The following is a 16,225-nucleotide window of genomic DNA, read 5'->3' on the forward strand; positions in this document are numbered from 1 at the left end:
ATTATTCGCGCTTTGTTTTACGCCAAAGCTACTCCATAAAACACATGAACCTGTAAGTGATTGTCTAGAGCTTGCATTTTTGAACTTTTTTTTACATTGTGGGTCATCTTTGTTGTTTTGACGCGTTTCAAAGGTAACTAACCCCATCATCATCATCACCGCCATATATAAACCGGTGCGTCTGCGGGTGAAACAAGTTTGTATAGGTGTTCTGTGGTGAAACGTGGTTGGCGTAGTTTCCGAAGCAAGCACACACCCGTCCTCGTGACAGCTTGGCGTGCCAGTCGGCTGCAACATGAGCATCTTCGGGGCGATCGTAACGGGACGCCTGGTAGGTGAGCCGCCGAGGCGTCGTGGTGTTGCTAACGGCGCCGTTATTCCTAGTGCAGGTGCAGACGGATTTCCAGACCGTCGACCAGACCAAGTTTCTCATCAACATCCCCGATCCCGACAGCATCAACCACATAGTGGTCTTCCTCACGGGCACACAACCCTTCCCAGAGGGCTTTGGCGGCGCAGGTACGATGCCACAGACGAAACAAAAACAACATACGAACCTGTCTTGCAGAGCGACACATGACGTGTGGGCGCGGCGCTTGTTAGTCAAGCAGGCCATGGTGATCCTCGGGCTGAGTGAAACGTCGCTTTTCTGCGGCCGAACCATCTAAATTAACGTGCGCCATGATATACGTAACCGTACCGCCTGGCTCATTGTCGATGAACTGGCGCTTATTTCGCTCAAACCGACGTGAGATTTGTGCTGCGGCAGTTATGTGAGCATGTTATGCAAGAGAGCGCATTCGCGATTGTCTGCCATGGAAACGGGCGTACTGTGGCTGGCATATCATTTTAGACGACTACCGTATTAAAGTCCGGCTCGGGTTCCGTGCACGCCGATCTTTACAAGTCTGGCTAACGTGGGCTAACCATAAGCCGATCAGTGAGATCGTCGTGAGAATCTTGTTGGCCAAGCAGTTCCCTTATGGATCAGCGTCGAGTACGTGTTGAAAGGGTCAGCCAACGGTCATCGTTTGTTTCTTGAAGCACCTTTTCTTATGACACGCAGTATCTCGGTAGTTCTATCGATGGAGGCATCATAACCAATTATTCCAACTCTGCTGCGTTACCACTGGTTCCATATTGATCAAAAACGCGTGTTAAGATGATTCGTGAAGTCATCACATGATGAAGGTGCTTGCTTATCTGTCTGGAAACTGAAAATTAAGACAGGGTTATTCATCATTAAGCGGGCTGTGTTGCCAATTGAAACCGGCGATTTATTAAACTACTTTTCTGAGCCAGCTTAGTTTCGTCTGTGAATGTTAATGACTGATTGTAAGCAATGCAGCTTGCAGCTAACTCCTGGGGAAGCAGCCGAGCTGGCTCCAAAAGTCTGGGCATAGTAAATTGCCAATCTCAGTTGAAAGCGCTTTCCAATTAGTATTACTGATATCTTTGTACGGGTAATAAGTACAAACAATGATATAGAGGTGCTGACATGTCCACCATTCCATTGTGACAGCAGCTTTTATGAGGCAAGCACTACTGTCAGTGACATGTAATTCATTGTAGAGGAGGAGGAGGGGGGGGGGGGTCACAACAGCACATATGGTCAGCATGCGCAGCTGTTCTGCCTTCAAGTCGTGACAGTACTTCCGATTTTTCACTAAAGTATAGACCCCATGCAAGCAATTTGGTGCACGACAGCGTCAAGCAACGTAATGGAGATGGCTGTCGCATTCACTCGTCACCTACAAGTCGTACCCCATCCGGGCAACGACTTTGAGCGACATCTCCCCGGTGCTGCCAGTATGAGCGCAGTGATACACACCGAAACTGGCATTACATGTGCTTTATTAATTTAAGTTGATGTGTTTTATTGTAAGGAGCAGCATGAAATATTTCTGAAGGTCTTGCAGTAGGTTCTTGGCCTCGCATGTATCAAAATTTAGTCGTTTGCCGTGCAACATTCGGTAGTACTTGACTAGTGCACATGCAGTTCCGGCTTTGTGCTATTCGCTAGTCGCTCATAGCATTTCCGGGCGACGAGTGAAAAATTATAGATTTCCAGAACCAAGCAATTGAGTGACAAGAACAAGCGACTTGTTCATGCGACGACCCATTTCGTTGCTCAACGGCATCACTTGTTGCCGTTGCGCACAAGATCACTCTCATGGCGTTTGGGCTTAACACTCTAGGCCACGACAGATCTATGTGCCAATACCTCTGCAGTTGAAGGAATTGTATAGAGTGCATTTGCTGCACACATGATTACAGTGATGCTGACATGCAGCAAATATACATATTTATTTTTATTTATATATTAATTCACTTATGAACTCAAATGGCCATGAGGCATTGGATAGAGCACAGAGTTTTGTAACATGAAGAAAGAGAGGTGTCGCAGATCTTCAACAGCAGTCTTGAATGATGCATGATTATGCAGTATTTGAGATTGAGGTGACAGAGGCAGGCAGATGATTCCTGTATACTCTGGTCTTCGGGACGAAGGATTCATGGTACTGCTTAGTGGAGCAGCTTGGCACCGCAATTTTAAGGTGGTGGTCTACATGCATGATGCTACTGTGAAAAAGGAGATTTAGGATTCTTTTGAACTACTAAACTTCGTGAACGATGCGTAGAGTCCAAAGACAGCCCAGAGACGTAAATGTTTTTTTCTTCAAGTCAGTTCGTATTATCGACTGGTGTGTTAACATGGAAAACCAGCTTTTTGTTTATATATATAAAAAAATTAAATTATGGGGTTTTTGTGCCAGAACCACTTTCTGATTATGAGGCACGCCGTAGTGGAGGGCTCCGGAAATTTCGACCACCTGGGGTTCCTTAACGTGCACCTAAATCTAAGTACATGGGTGTTTCCGCATTTCGCCCCCATCGAAATGCGGCCGCTGTAGCCAGGATTCGATCTCACGACCTTGTGCTCAGCAGCCCAACACCATAGCCACTGAGTTTTTGTTTATATACCATGGTTCGATGAGAAAGGCAGCATCTGTATGTACGCTCACAAGTTAAAGTTAGGAGATCAGTGGTGGCAGGAAAAAATTGCATCCTCAGCATTGTGGCTGAAATTAAGTGGCACAGCCTATGTGTGCATGCTCTACCAACGCAATGTGTTGTAACAATGCCACGTGATGGAGCTGTGCCAGTAGAAATTTGCACTTTTAGCTGATTCCGTATTCACTGAACTTTTGCTTGCCGGTGTACATGGGAAAAGTAACAACCCACTTGTGTATCGTGTTGGGGAAAAAATGTTTCTTTGCATAAACATGCAGAGATGAAGGTCAAACCTCGATATAACAAATTATTGGATATAATGAAGTTAATCTAAAACATTTCACTGTTATCAGTGAGCTACAAATGTGTGCTTATAATAAATATTGTATATCGTATTGTATTGTTGTATTGTAGTATCGTATACAAAGTTGACATTTCAATTCTGCATCCTGGATTTTGTCAGTTTGCAGCATAAAAAACATACTCACTTACGTTTTTTTATTATCTGTTTATCACCTAGATCAGATTAGTGTCAATTTCCTTTAAAGCTGACAGGAACAAGATGATTAAACCATTTCCACACTGTTCCATATGCGTCTGAATTTATATCTGGGAAGAGTATTTGATGTAATTGAGTCGAAGTTAATTTTGATAAGCATTAAAGGCAATGTGCTTGTAGTTTACAAGGATTTGCACAAAAATATAAGACAGGAGACGACCTTTTTCTTTCTTACTTCTGAAGCACTAGCTTGGCGCAAATATTTAAAACGAATGAAATAATGTTGCCTGAATTTTGCGTTAACTTGCGGTCTCCTTGTAAAACACAGAGATGCTTGTGCATTTAGATTGATGTGCATGTTGAAGAGAACCCCAGGTGGTTCAAATCCAGAGCCTTCCACATAGCTTCCACATGCAGTGGTTTCACATTTGTGAACACACAGAATAGAAAAGCCAAAAATAAAGTCAACATGATACATTCAGTGGTGTATATTTTGTTTTATTTTAACCCTTTCAGGGTCAATGACGTAAATATACGGCGCCGTCTGTATGTTTAAAAGGCGCGCCAGTTTCCTCATTTTCTTTCTTTCCTGGCATGTGGTGCCACTATGCGGGAATACAGGGAATTTTTTTCTTGTGCCTCCCTGTCTTTTCTTTGCATGGTTTGTTTTAGAGCTAGTATGTTTACTCCGGCGCGTCTGTATACTACCGCTCGTGCATTGGCACATGGGTGGCGGTAGTTAGATTGAGTTTTATTCAGCAGGCGGTTTCGGCTTCTTGCGCTTGCAAAACTGGCAGCTATTTCGTTACCAATATCTCAAAGGGTGACCGCCTGTTACTCGCTTGTTAATTACTCGCAGGGTTGCGCATACGAAGGATGCCGCTGTGCATGTATTTCCTTTTTTTTTTTTTGAGACTCACGAAAACTAATTGCCTCTTGTTGACGATAAGATGAACATTAGCGAAAGTTTATCACATGTTTTGCTTTTTTGATGGGCACACAACCACACAGTTTTTTTTAGTGCGCTCGCCTACGCAGTTCGATTACGCTATGGGTGTAAATGTTTGTGTAAAAGCACGAACGTTTGAGCCTTGCGAAATATTCTCGTGCATGCATTTCCTAAGCCTTGAACTATGCGTATAATGATGAATAAAATTTTTGATTTTTATAAGTTTATTTTCTTATATTATTGTTGTTATTCATGAATAAATAGTGCATATATACTAATGCAAAATATTTGTTACTCACTTTATGGTCACCCTAGAAAAATTACGGTAATTTTTTTCGAAACAGGCCCTCCGAATTTAAATCGGTAATAAAAAAAAATCAACCCTGGGCGGTTGCATACGGCGAAGAAAATCGACCCTGAAAGTGTATACACCATAATAAATAAGTTTGCTCCCCAGAAGCTCCCCAGCCTACACCAGTGCGAATTGCACTTTGGAACTACATTCAGGAGTGCTCTTGTGCACGCTTTGCCTCCACAGCTTTCTCTTTGTTGTCAGGAAAAGTTGTCTGTGAGGAGATAATGCTGCCCAATTCTGTGCAAGTTTGCGGGCCGCCTGCACATGCATTGTAACCACGGTTGTAATGCATGCATGTGTTGTTCTCGTTCTCGGGCTGTTCTCTAGTGCATGCACATTTCGTTTTCAAGCAACCCTTCCCCTCCACTTTGCATAGATGGCTGTCTGGCTGAGTAAACCAGGCTGATCTCAGAGAACAGCCAAAGTTCAGCGAATCCTGGAGACAGTGTACTCGAACGTGGTAACACTGTAGGCCGATTCCGACACCACTGCACAGTATGTGCGCCATTGCAAGAATTCGAATGTGGCTTGTAATGCACCCGGAGGTTGTGTAATGCCACAGTGCCCACACGCCTCGCAGAGTGAACCAATAGAGCTAACCAATGAGTGCGTCGCGCAACGCACATTTCGGCAGGTCTTTTGGAAAGCTATTGCTTGACTGATAATCATCCTCCAATGGTTCCTGCCTAATTTTGTTTTCATTATACATTCTCTTCTTTCACTCCTTTGTCTATGCATCCTTCTTTCCCTTCAGAGAAGGCAGGCATTGAGGCCCTCCTGCTGGAAGCTTTCAGCAAGTTCTTTCCTATCTCCTTGTTTGCAAACCTAACACTATTACCCAGTTCAAAGGGAACATTTCAAGTTTCAATGATGTCCTACCAGACAGTGCTGTAAACAGCGCAGAAACTAGACAAAACGTCAAGAGAACAGACGACGCAGCTTCCGTGTAGCCCTTTCCCTTAATCCTTTGGCCAACACTGAATGACGGGCGGCAAGTGTTGTTTTTTGGGCTAAAGCGTGAGCAGGGGACAAGGATAAAGAAGTCTGGCACACGACTCGCAGTGGTATCGAACAGGTAATGTAAAGCAACTACAACATACACCTATGCCTCATATCGGACGATAACTGTCTGTACAAGTTCCAAACAAAGCCACAAGTGGCTTGGGAATGAAGCTTGCTTCCAAAGTTCTGCCTGGCGTTGCCCCCTTATTGCTGAAAAAGTTTCAGCAAAATATTGTTTTCTTGCCATTGAATATGCTCATTCTCAGTGTAGTTTGCACACTCAGATGACAAACAAACATTTCCTTCTGGTATTTATATGTCTTGTCTATAAAACGTTAATTTCTTGTCCCGTTTTTGCACTGTACCAACAACAGCCCAGCTACAACAACCAATAAGCCCAGCTAACCACCATTTTGCCCTGCCGTGAGCATTGAATTGAGAAAACCGCTTCATGCTTCTGGTGCTAACGCTTTGTGAACGATTTATCAATAACCCGCTATTAAACGCCTATTTGACGTTCTTTCATTCTGCAGTGTACTTCTGCTACCCCAGCCCCGAAGCGGTAGGCAACTGGCAGCTTCTTGGCTTCATCTCCAATGCCAAGCCCAGTGCAATCTTCCGGATCTCCAAGCACAGAAAAGGTGATTTACGCTGTCTCACGTTGGCTGCGGCAGCACCTCGGTGCTTCTTCTGCATAGCTGGGAGTTCATTTGTTAATTGTACACGCTGCAGCTTTCTAATTCATACCGGCATCTTCTCGTCTCATAAAAATGCAGGCATTACGTGGACATTGCTTCGCGTAGCTTTTGTGCTGCACACGTGACCTGTTTTGTTTTTAACTCAGGTGTTCACTGAAGGCGAGTTTGTTGCGAGTGTAATTCACAACATTCGGTGTAGTTGTGGCAAAGCATGGTGCACTGCTTTTGTGTTAACTACGCAAACCTGCTGAGCACCTAAGGTGCTCAGTCTTGCCATCGTGACACCTGTTCTAATGGGTTGAGGGTTTTAACATTATCCTCAACATTCTCTAATTATTGGAAAAATGGGGCTCATGGCTTTTATGCACACGGTCTGTTTAGCAATGAAGGAACTGAGTGTTGACCATCTTGACTTATTCAGTTTAGAAAAGTTATTGAGGGAACACATGGGTCTTGGCCCAAAAAAATTTTTTTTAGAATCTTTATTCTTTGAGGTATATTGCTGAAGAATTGTACATATATGTAAAGTTATGTACTTAGTTCGCATATGAGGTGCATATTTGTTTCTTTCTTGGTTGCAATCTTATGCAAGCTTCCTTTCTCTAATATTCTGCAAAGAGTTGCTAAATATGAGTTCCTCAGATTTCACTTAACAGTGTATCAATGGCTTCTGCATGATTCAAGGAATGCCATGAGACCAACGTTATGTCAGAAGGGTTGAAAAATGAGCTTGTTGGAACAGTTTGAAAATCATTGGGAGGAGTGCCAAATGACGAGACAAGACAACACTGCACCCTCATGTTGTCTTTCCTTCTCTCGTCGTTTAGCACTCCTCCAAATAAGCTTCAAACTTATGGCTCTGCCTACCCTAAAGCAAGAGCTGCGAGACTTCGAAGTTGAGGAGTAGAAAAAATTGAATTTCTTCTTTAAAATTTTGCAACTCTTGTGCTAGGACACGCAGAGCGAGACCATCAGCTACACGTGCACCGAGAGCTGCGAAGTTACGTTTTCCATGTTGCTTTGGCTGAAACAGTGTGAAGTTTGAAAGGCAGAACGCCATTGCGAATCATCTGCAAGAACGTAAACGAAGCGTCGACGTACCGTGATCCCCCTATAACGGCATAGTAATCGCCGACTTAACGCAACTTTGCTGTGGTGCACTGTGCTGCATTGACGTCGTCTCGGACCGCGTATGTATCGACGGCAATGACAAGATGGCAACGCTTGAGCAACTGTTGGTCCAAATTGGTCCATATCGTCCGAATAGCCAAAGTGGACACAGTGCCGCATGAACAAATGCACAAAAAGTGAGTGCCACTGTCATGGCGTCAGAGATGGCGCCAGCACGCATGCCAGTGCTATCTCGGAGGCCATGGCTGCCTGTAGACTATGCTGCTGAAGCGCGCTGGAGGTACACTTCGACAGTGTCGTTGAAAATGAGCGACCTTCTTTGCAGCTTCTGAAATCAGCAGGTGGCAGTCGTAGTTTCATCGCGGTTGGACTGGCGCGGTGTTGTGCAGCCAGTTATGTTATGCTTCTGTGCTTCAGAACTTCGTGTCTGCCCTCCTTTTATCGTGACTGGGTCTGAAATGTTTGCGATAACAGTATGGCACTTTTGAAAATGTTCGTTATATGTGGATGCAGTTTCGGTGGGCAGGGCCAGAAAATTGTAAATGCAGTGAAATGTGGAGGAAATAAATTATTATATCTGAGATTGTAAAAAGTGAATTTGACTGTACTTGACTTAAAAGTTAATTGGCAGACCAATGAAATAATTTGTACACAGTAGACTTCCGTCGGTTTGACTTCAGTTAGCTACATGTTTTAGTTAATTTGATCCCAACCGAAAGTATCGGCCAGCACTCATGAATTTTTTGGGCCTGTACTATCATTATTTCGATCCTGAAATTACTCTTCGCCGGATAATTCAAACTTGACCAGTCGGCATTCACGTGCCTGAACCCAAAGGTGGCCCTTCTAATGGCAGCATGTCTCGGTGAAGCTTAGGGGACAGGGAATGTGTTGAACTCGCATCGTTTCTCTTGAAAACGCCTATTTTGGCCTGCCCTAGGAAGATAGTTAAGCAATAACAGTAGCTCACCATGCCTAATTACAGTATTTACCTAATTGTAACGCACGCTTTTCTTTTAGAAAAAAATTGGGCAGGAAATTGGCTGCACGGTGCAATATTATGTGAAACCACAACTGTTTTTATGGCGTTTGTATGCTTTACCGCATAACTCATCTGTACTGTGGCAAAGCCAATTTTAGTAAACTGGCTGCTATTGTACTATCTGTGCCAAATATTTTTGTTTTAATATTAAGTGCCCGTTGTATATATACCTTATTTAGGACCTTTAATGTAATTTATATGTTAGTTTTCTACTTTGGACATGCAGAAACAGGGTGTGTGCCTTATTAGGGGGCGTGTTAGCATCAAGCAAATACTGCTGTAGGCCATGACAATATGTACTTAACTTACGTATGATTTTAATTGCAGACCTGGACAAGTATTCGCAAAACTTGTAAGAAATGTTGTCTGCGGCTGGCCATTGCAATCATCCCGTTGTTGGCTAATGAGGAAACATTCCTGCGTGAAAGTAGTGTTAGTGTAACCAAATGCACCACATTGGGCCACAGCGCCAGTCTTCCAAGAGTTAGGTTTTAATAGCAGCCTTCTTGGCATGTTTAGCACATTTGGTAACCTGGTGAGTGCATTATGAGGTCACCACGTCGTAACCACGGGGTGTTTTGCCTCACCTCCGGAGTATGCACACAAAGTTATGGGAGCTGCTTCATCTTGCTAGTTTTTCTGCGGCACTGTAACTTTGCAGCATTTCCCTGGCAAATGTACATTTAGCGAGGCCTTGTCACAACAGCAAAGATGAGCGGCACAAATTGCATCCAGGAAACCGTGGCAGATGCGTAGCACTCAACAAAACTACACAGAGAGAGGCCGCACAGGATCAAGCGTAGTTCCTCCCTCGTGTCGTGCGTGCCGTTTTCTGCCACGAATGAGCGCCAACTCGCCCAAACGTGCTTGTGTTTGCAGAGTGTTCGGAGATGCACGCATTCTCGGCGCACGGCTTCAGCAGCGTGGCCCAGCTGGGCATCTCGGTCGAGCCACTGGCCCAGATCCAGTTCCAGGCGTCTCCCTTGGGAGACGCGTCGGCCGTCGACTCGCACACCGACTTTTGCACCAAGATGGCCGAGAGCCTCTTCAACCACCTGGCCTCGTACGGGGGCTCCGTCAGTGTGCCCACCCATCCGGGCGACAGCTTCTTCCCCATGCGGGCGCTTGAGCAGTGGTACTCCAACTTCCGGCGCCGACTCGAGCAGAACCCTAATTTCTGGAAGGGCACACAATAAAGCGAGCATGTTTTGTATTTCTTTTGTTACGAAAACAATGCATTCTCTGATCATTCAATCGTGTCCTAGCTGGATGTTGCGGCATTCAAGCTAGAATAAGGTAAACTCTCATAACATGACTTCGAAAGTGGTGTGCAGAGAATGTTTAATGTGTTGAATGTAACCTATTTCTTCTGACACGGTAGTCTTTGGCAATCAGTTTTGGGGATACGATCACTTTTGCAAGATTTTGCTTCACTCGGCATCAGTTGGGTTGAAGCGTGATGCTTGAGCATGGTGGTTCAAGCTTGGCCTGGTGCCAGAAGCACAGTTGGCTGTATATGCCAATGCATCCAATGAGCGCACATGCGGAACCTAGTGAAAGTGATCACACGAGAATACCGGCCCCCTGGAGTGGCGCCCACCTGTCTGTGTCATCATGTTTCTAGTGCTGCCACCAACTAGCCCAATGACGCATTTAATGGGGATACCTGGAAGTTGACCTCAATTCCTTGTTTACAATCTGTACAGGATAATGCTTGACGACCAAGAAATGCCTGAATGTTGACTCGTGCCTTTTCACATCAGCATCGCCAAATGTTGTGGCTAAAATGCCTGGGAGTCCTTCGGTGCTGCTTGCAGCTGTTCTTAATCTGTGGAGCTTCACAATGCATGGAATCTAATTATAGTTAAATCAGCTCTCTCTCTGCACAGGCATAGACGCAAGCAGGTCAGATCAGCAAACACTGATTTATGTTCTTCCTTTTACTCTCTCCGATACACCAAGGTCGTCCCCGAAGCAACATCAACTTGGCATCCTTGAATCTTCGAGCGACAACTTTCTGTGCCTGCTGCAGAAACTAACCCAAACATTCTACGGTTACCACACCACAGCAAAGTAATGCCACAAAGATGCCAAAGCAGTGCTGCTGTCAGTTTCAATGTTCTCGAAAAAAAAAGACATGGTAGATGACTACAAATTATATCCTGACATTATATATACATGTATATGCAACATGCAGTGCATGTACACAGCGGCTTGTCTGTGTTTTCGTGTTACCTATTTGTGTTTCCCGCATATTGTTAGCACTTCACTAGTACAACAAGACTGCTTTGTTGGTCGAGAAGTCAACAGGGAATGATCGTACTGCTATTTGTGCCTGCAAAGCCTAGCTGGCTGTTTTCCTGTACTACACTACGCCAGCAACACCGCCCCCCTCCCCCCCTCTATTTTTAAAGATACAAGCCTGTATAGAGAAAGCAGACGCACCCATCCGTACAGTCCTGCCTACATCTCCATGATGGTCTGGTTGAGGAGCGAATAGACCATGTCGTTCAGCATGGACACACGCTCTTCAAGCCGGCGCACTCGCTGCCTTGACAACTTGAGCTTCTTGCGGATCGATTCTCCTTCTTCGGGGACACGCACCCTGCGCACCGAGGCCTCCCGTGCCACTGTGGTGGCAGCTGGCGCGGCCTTGGGCGTGCCGTAGCTGTGGTCCAAAGACGACGACTCGCTGCCCTCGCTGCTCTTGGCTGGCCCAGTAGAATTGTCCGAAACAGTCTCTATCACGTCCTGGAACACACGCCCATTAACCCTTTAGTGATGGCACACATAAGTATTAGAAAAAAAAAATATTTTCCATATAAGTGTGCAAAACATAACAGAATAAGCATAATCAAGGAAAAGAAAAAATATATATATACAGCGGAACATTTTTAAACTATAAGGAGGCGGTGGCGGGGCAACACCTCAGCGTCCCCACATCAGAGCCTTGAGGCCTCGTTGGCGAATGCTCTGCAGGACTATAAATAAAGTTGTTACCAATCAAATAGGAAGGAAAGCCAAGGCCAGAAACTGGAAGTGTGCTTCCCCCCAAGCCACGTAAGGTTTCGTTTAGAATTTGTGCAGACAGCTCTTGTCATAGGTGAACAATAGATGTGAATTTTATTTTTGTTACGTCACGTATGTGACCCTACTGCATCAGATCTCGCGTTGGTCCGTCTTATCTGATCGTGCTTCCAAAATAAAGAGAGACGCATGCCAAACTTCTTTCTCGTCCTGTGTACCTGCTCTAAACCAACAAACGACACTTGCTGCCTGGCATTCAGTATTGGCCAAAGGCATTTAGCCAGAAACTTCGTACTTAATGCGAAAATTTAGGAAGAAAAACATTTTTGTGTGGGTGTGTGTGTGGTATGCTGCCTATAGGCAACACTTGTCAATAAAGGGCTAAATGCAATTAAGTCCTACCAGCATTGAAGTGGTCGGCAAAATCTTCCAGTTCATGAGCTGTGGCATAGACACAATCGGCTGATATTTGCACCACTGTGCACTGAAGGTATGCTAGATGCAATAATTAGCAAGTTTTATGTTTTGCACACCCGAAGTTAGGGGACGCAAACTGCTGGGCGGACAAAACATTTCAAAAGGAGTAGAGAAGAATGCCAGCAAGGCGTGGGGCTTTGGGTACGCAAAGACATTTGTGTGCCCTCTTTCTAAAACCCCATGGTAACTCGAGATAAAATGAGATTACTGCCACAAGGGTCCAAAGTGCCACTTTCACTCGGGACAGAGCCTTCAAAAGTAAGAAAGTGGTGTAAACATACAAAACTGGTGCCGCCACTATGAATATATAGTACCAGGTGCCATGATGTAACATGCACCATTGCACATAAAAAAGATAGCAAAAAAAATAAATTGCTGTTTTGACAACCTGAAATCGCACTGTGGGTTATTTCAGGTGCCAAGTGGAGGGCTCTGGAATAATTTTGACCTATTGTAGTCAACCGCTCACAATAAAACGGTTCATGTTGCATGTCAAAATTCTATTTTGCATTTTATTCAGCGTAAATCACTGCGTATATTGAACCCGAATGCAAATAGCTGTTGGTACTTCTTCATACCGCTCTGTTTGAGCTATTTTCAGCACAGTGGAGCCCTCTCTGTGCAGTCCAGTGACTTGCAGCAGGCAGTAACGCACCGCAAAGCATGACCTTCGAGATTAATAACTCAGCTCCATAAGAAACCTTGTTCATTGTGAACAATTTCAAATAGCTACATGTTTGCACAGTACATTTATTCATGACCTCTGTAACAAAGTCATCTCTTGGCATTAAATAGACATAGTGAGGATTCTAGAAAGGTACGGGTATTAGAATAGTGAAAGTTTTTCATCAAATACAAATATTAGAGAAAAATGACTTCAATGTTCCATAGAATATTTTCCAATTTATAAACAAACCAAAATACTATAAATAATGTGTGGAGTTCACTTGGTAAAAAATAATGAGGTTTGATTTCATTACTTGATACGTGCATGTAATGCCGTTCACAACAGGGTGTCGAGTAAATTGAGGGGTTTTCAAATGAGGAAGATCCGTTTTCTGTTACCGGCCCTCCTGCAGCAGAAATCACCTACATCGATCTCTCTTTCTTGAGACACCAATAAGTGTTGTTATTGCTCGTATACGAGCTATTTGAATTCTTGGATCTAACAGTCTGGGTTGATACTGAGCCTGCCCTTAGCATCTCTTCAAAGCAACGGCCTATCAAATTAACATCTCAGTGAGATGCTTTAATAAGAGAGTAGGATCATGCTACAGACGATTGGAAGACCAATGCTCGGTGCTGCTGCTACCTGCTGCCTATCGTCTGGGTAGGCGAAGATGGTGGGCACGGCATCAGGTCGCAGCCTGGTGGAGCTGCCCGAGCGTATGAAGCAGCGCTCCAGGAAGTGGTCTGAGCAGAGCACCGAGTCTTCGGTCGGTTCCCAAGGTGCCGGCAGGTTCACGTTGTGTACCCATGCCTTCAAGAGCATTGGCGAGTCCACTGGGAACCTGCACGCGGGCACAAATGTGTTACTATTAGGCGTCTGCAGCAAACAGACATCTTTGCTGTAATTGGCGCCAATCCTGTCCCCCCTCGAAGCCCTTCCCTTTCGGCACATTTACAGAAAGTGAAGCACAGCCCTCGCCCCGCTGTGCTGCACAAATGAAAGTCATAAAGTAACAACAGGGTGACTGAATTAAGCGACAATGTCCGTTACCTGCGGTCGGGACCTTGTCTGAAGTCTAGCATGTCCAAGGCCACCAAAGTGCTAATGCACATCTTAAAGCAAAGTGGGCTATACGACCTCTATGTGAGTGAACACTGATCTGCAGGTGTGTGCACGCTGGCTCTCCTTCTTTCGCCCTTCTCACGTGCAGCGTGACTAACTGGGCACGATGACCTACATGCTTTTCATTCTTTGCCTTCTCCGCCACAGGTCAGCATTACTCACTCATAACTACGCTGACCCATGCTCGCCCCCATCCATTTCACAGACATCAGATAGAGCACAAGGGCCGATCAGATTGAGTGGATGTATGAGCAGGTGCTTGTAAGCGACTATGAACATGAGTGAACGCTAGCGAGTATGTGTGGCCATGAGCAGGAACACGAGTTAGTCTGAGTAGACATGGATGCATGTGTATATACTTTTTATTCCAAACATGAGTAAAACAGTTATTAGTTTGTGGATCATCTTTTCCTTAGAACTATGCAGCACAACCTCGCACCCACTACACCTGTCCTTCTGTGTTGCACTTACGGAGAGAGAAAAAGGATGTCAGCCAGACGCAGGATGTCACAATAACTTGGGAACATGGCTTTGCATGGTTTCGGTGAATTCCGAAGCACAAATCTGAAGACCTGCCAATGAAATGAGCTAAGTATGTCTGTTATGTGAAAAACCCATTCCTCTAATGAGAGCCTTTGGTGTTGCACCAAAGCATGAAGGGGCAGGAAGCCCCACTGCTGTCTTACTGGTCTTGCATGCCTGACATCACATAAAACAATCCGAAGCTATGATTCCATTGCATAAAACGGATGAGCAGGATTTTGTGCTAGGTAGAAAAGACAAACTATGTTGATATGCCCTTTTTTTCAAACCATTGGAAAATTTTCTACAAACATTTTCTACATTTCCACGGCCTGTTTTCAAATTGTCATACACACAAGCACAGCCAGTTTGTTCTACAATGCACAAGACAAGGCATGCATCTAGAAAGTGCTTGCATGCACGGTTGGTACATCGTCCTAGTTAAAATAATGATGAGTGCCAACCTTAGCTGCTGAAAAGTGGAATGCAGAGAATTAAGTGAACTACAGAACTGAGAAGAACTGTGCTGACCTCTACAACTCATTTCATACCAATGATGCTGCCCACATGTGCAACATGCCTCAGTGATAGAAGTATTAAAATGCAGTCTGGGCGCAATCAATAGCGTCTATGTACAGGTGTCACACAGTGCTGAAGAAACTGGCTTTGAGGTGTTCCGTGCCCAAGAAACACACACATGCACGCACACTCTTATATGCTGATGCGCCACACTTTGCGAAGCGCAATGTTTGGGGAGCGTTGCAATGAACATGAAATGGAGAAAGAAAGGAGTCGGTGACCCTCCTCTTGCAAAGTGCTGGAAAGAACAGAAATAAACACACGAGTTCTAGGATTTGGCTTTTAGATTTCAGCGCTACCAACGGTGACACACCGAAGAGTCGCAATGTCTTGCGTTTAGTGAAAGTCACTGTACTGTCGGAAACCGAAACTGCAACGTAAATATTTGCGTGGCCAAACACGCCGCGTCCTACGAAGCTGACAGCAGCATGCACATGCATCCAAGGCGTTGCTATATTTGGTTTGCTACTTCTAGTTTGCAGCACTTACAACGACTAGAGTGTCAATAATTGGCACTGCGCACGCCGCAGATCGGTCATATGGGCGTGATGTCGCGAGGTAAACCCGCCGTAGTTATTCAGCTGTCAGACTACCGGCAGAAAACAAACTTCTCGCCCTAAATGCCGGCCGGAAGGACGACGTTACTTCGAAATGCGCGCGACTATCGGCAGGTCACCCGACACCCTTTGCAGTCGAGAGCATGCCATCACAGATTTCCTTACTTGTGGAAAGTTGTGCCAGGACAGTCGTCGCTGTTGTCGCAGTTCCATGCTTCGCAGATCGGCATCCTAACACCGTTGGCGGGTCCTTGGGTGGCCTCTTCCATCCACCAGACTGGGACTCGCGGACTAGCTCACCGCAGGGTGCCTAGTGCGGCGAGCGGCTCTTTGAAGCGATACTTGCATATGCATCCACTTAATGCCACGTCTGATGCGGAACAGCGGTCTGATCTTCGGGTAACGATGAACCTAATGCACGTTCAACACAGAGATCGGGTTAAGTTATGCCGCCAAACCGCCAACACGTTCACAGCAATGGACGTAGCCACAGCTATCCCTCCTCAGAGGCAAAAAATGCGTATTTGTCCAAGCGTCAACGCAATGGCGCCAAGGATGGCGCCTCGGTAGCTACCGATCA

At 45.2% G+C, this 16,225-nt stretch overlaps 2 protein-coding genes across 2 annotated transcripts; one reads left to right on the forward strand and one right to left on the reverse strand.

Moving 5' to 3' along the window:
- Positions 1-170: 170 nt before the first annotated feature.
- LOC139049586 (protein Hikeshi) lies at positions 171-9,904 on the forward strand. Its single transcript, XM_070525143.1, has 4 exons — positions 171-331; positions 390-519; positions 6,354-6,461; positions 9,571-9,904. The coding sequence occupies exons 1-4, from the start codon at positions 296-298 to the stop codon at positions 9,885-9,887; spliced, it is 591 nt and encodes a 196-aa protein (XP_070381244.1). The 5' UTR covers positions 171-295; the 3' UTR covers positions 9,888-9,904.
- A 1,233-nt stretch (positions 9,905-11,137) lies between these two features.
- On the reverse strand, positions 11,138-16,163 carry LOC139049587 (THAP domain-containing protein 1-like). Its single transcript, XM_070525144.1, has 3 exons — positions 15,811-16,163; positions 13,508-13,706; positions 11,138-11,442 (listed from the first exon to the last, which is right to left on the reverse strand). The coding sequence occupies exons 1-3, from the start codon at positions 15,912-15,914 to the stop codon at positions 11,155-11,157; spliced, it is 591 nt and encodes a 196-aa protein (XP_070381245.1). The 5' UTR covers positions 15,915-16,163; the 3' UTR covers positions 11,138-11,154.
- Positions 16,164-16,225: the final 62 nt, after the last annotated feature.

The sequence above is a fragment of the Dermacentor albipictus genome, chromosome 9 (assembly GCF_038994185.2).
Source record: "Dermacentor albipictus isolate Rhodes 1998 colony chromosome 9, USDA_Dalb.pri_finalv2, whole genome shotgun sequence".
Lineage (NCBI taxonomy): Eukaryota > Metazoa > Arthropoda > Arachnida > Ixodida > Ixodidae > Dermacentor > Dermacentor albipictus.

Excerpts from the sequence above, each read along its gene's own strand:
- LOC139049586 (XM_070525143.1), top strand. The coding sequence starts at position 296 with ATGAGCATCTTCGGGGCGATCGTAACGGGACGCCTG. Across the intron at positions 332-389 it reads CGATCGTAACGGGACGCCTG|GTGCAGACGGATTTCCAGAC; the intron begins GTAGGTGAGCCG and ends TTCCTAGTGCAG. Across the intron at positions 520-6,353 it reads AGAGGGCTTTGGCGGCGCAG|TGTACTTCTGCTACCCCAGC; the intron begins GTACGATGCCAC and ends TTCATTCTGCAG.
- LOC139049587 (XM_070525144.1), bottom strand. The coding sequence starts at position 15,914 with ATGGAAGAGGCCACCCAAGGACCCGCCAACGGTGTTAGGATGCCGATC. Across the intron at positions 13,707-15,810 it reads CCTGGCACAACTTTCCACAA|GTTCCCAGTGGACTCGCCAA; the intron begins GTAAGGAAATCT and ends GCCCGCGTGCAG. Across the intron at positions 11,443-13,507 it reads ACCCAGACGATAGGCAGCAG|GACGTGATAGAGACTGTTTC; the intron begins GTAGCAGCAGCA and ends CGTGTGTTCCAG.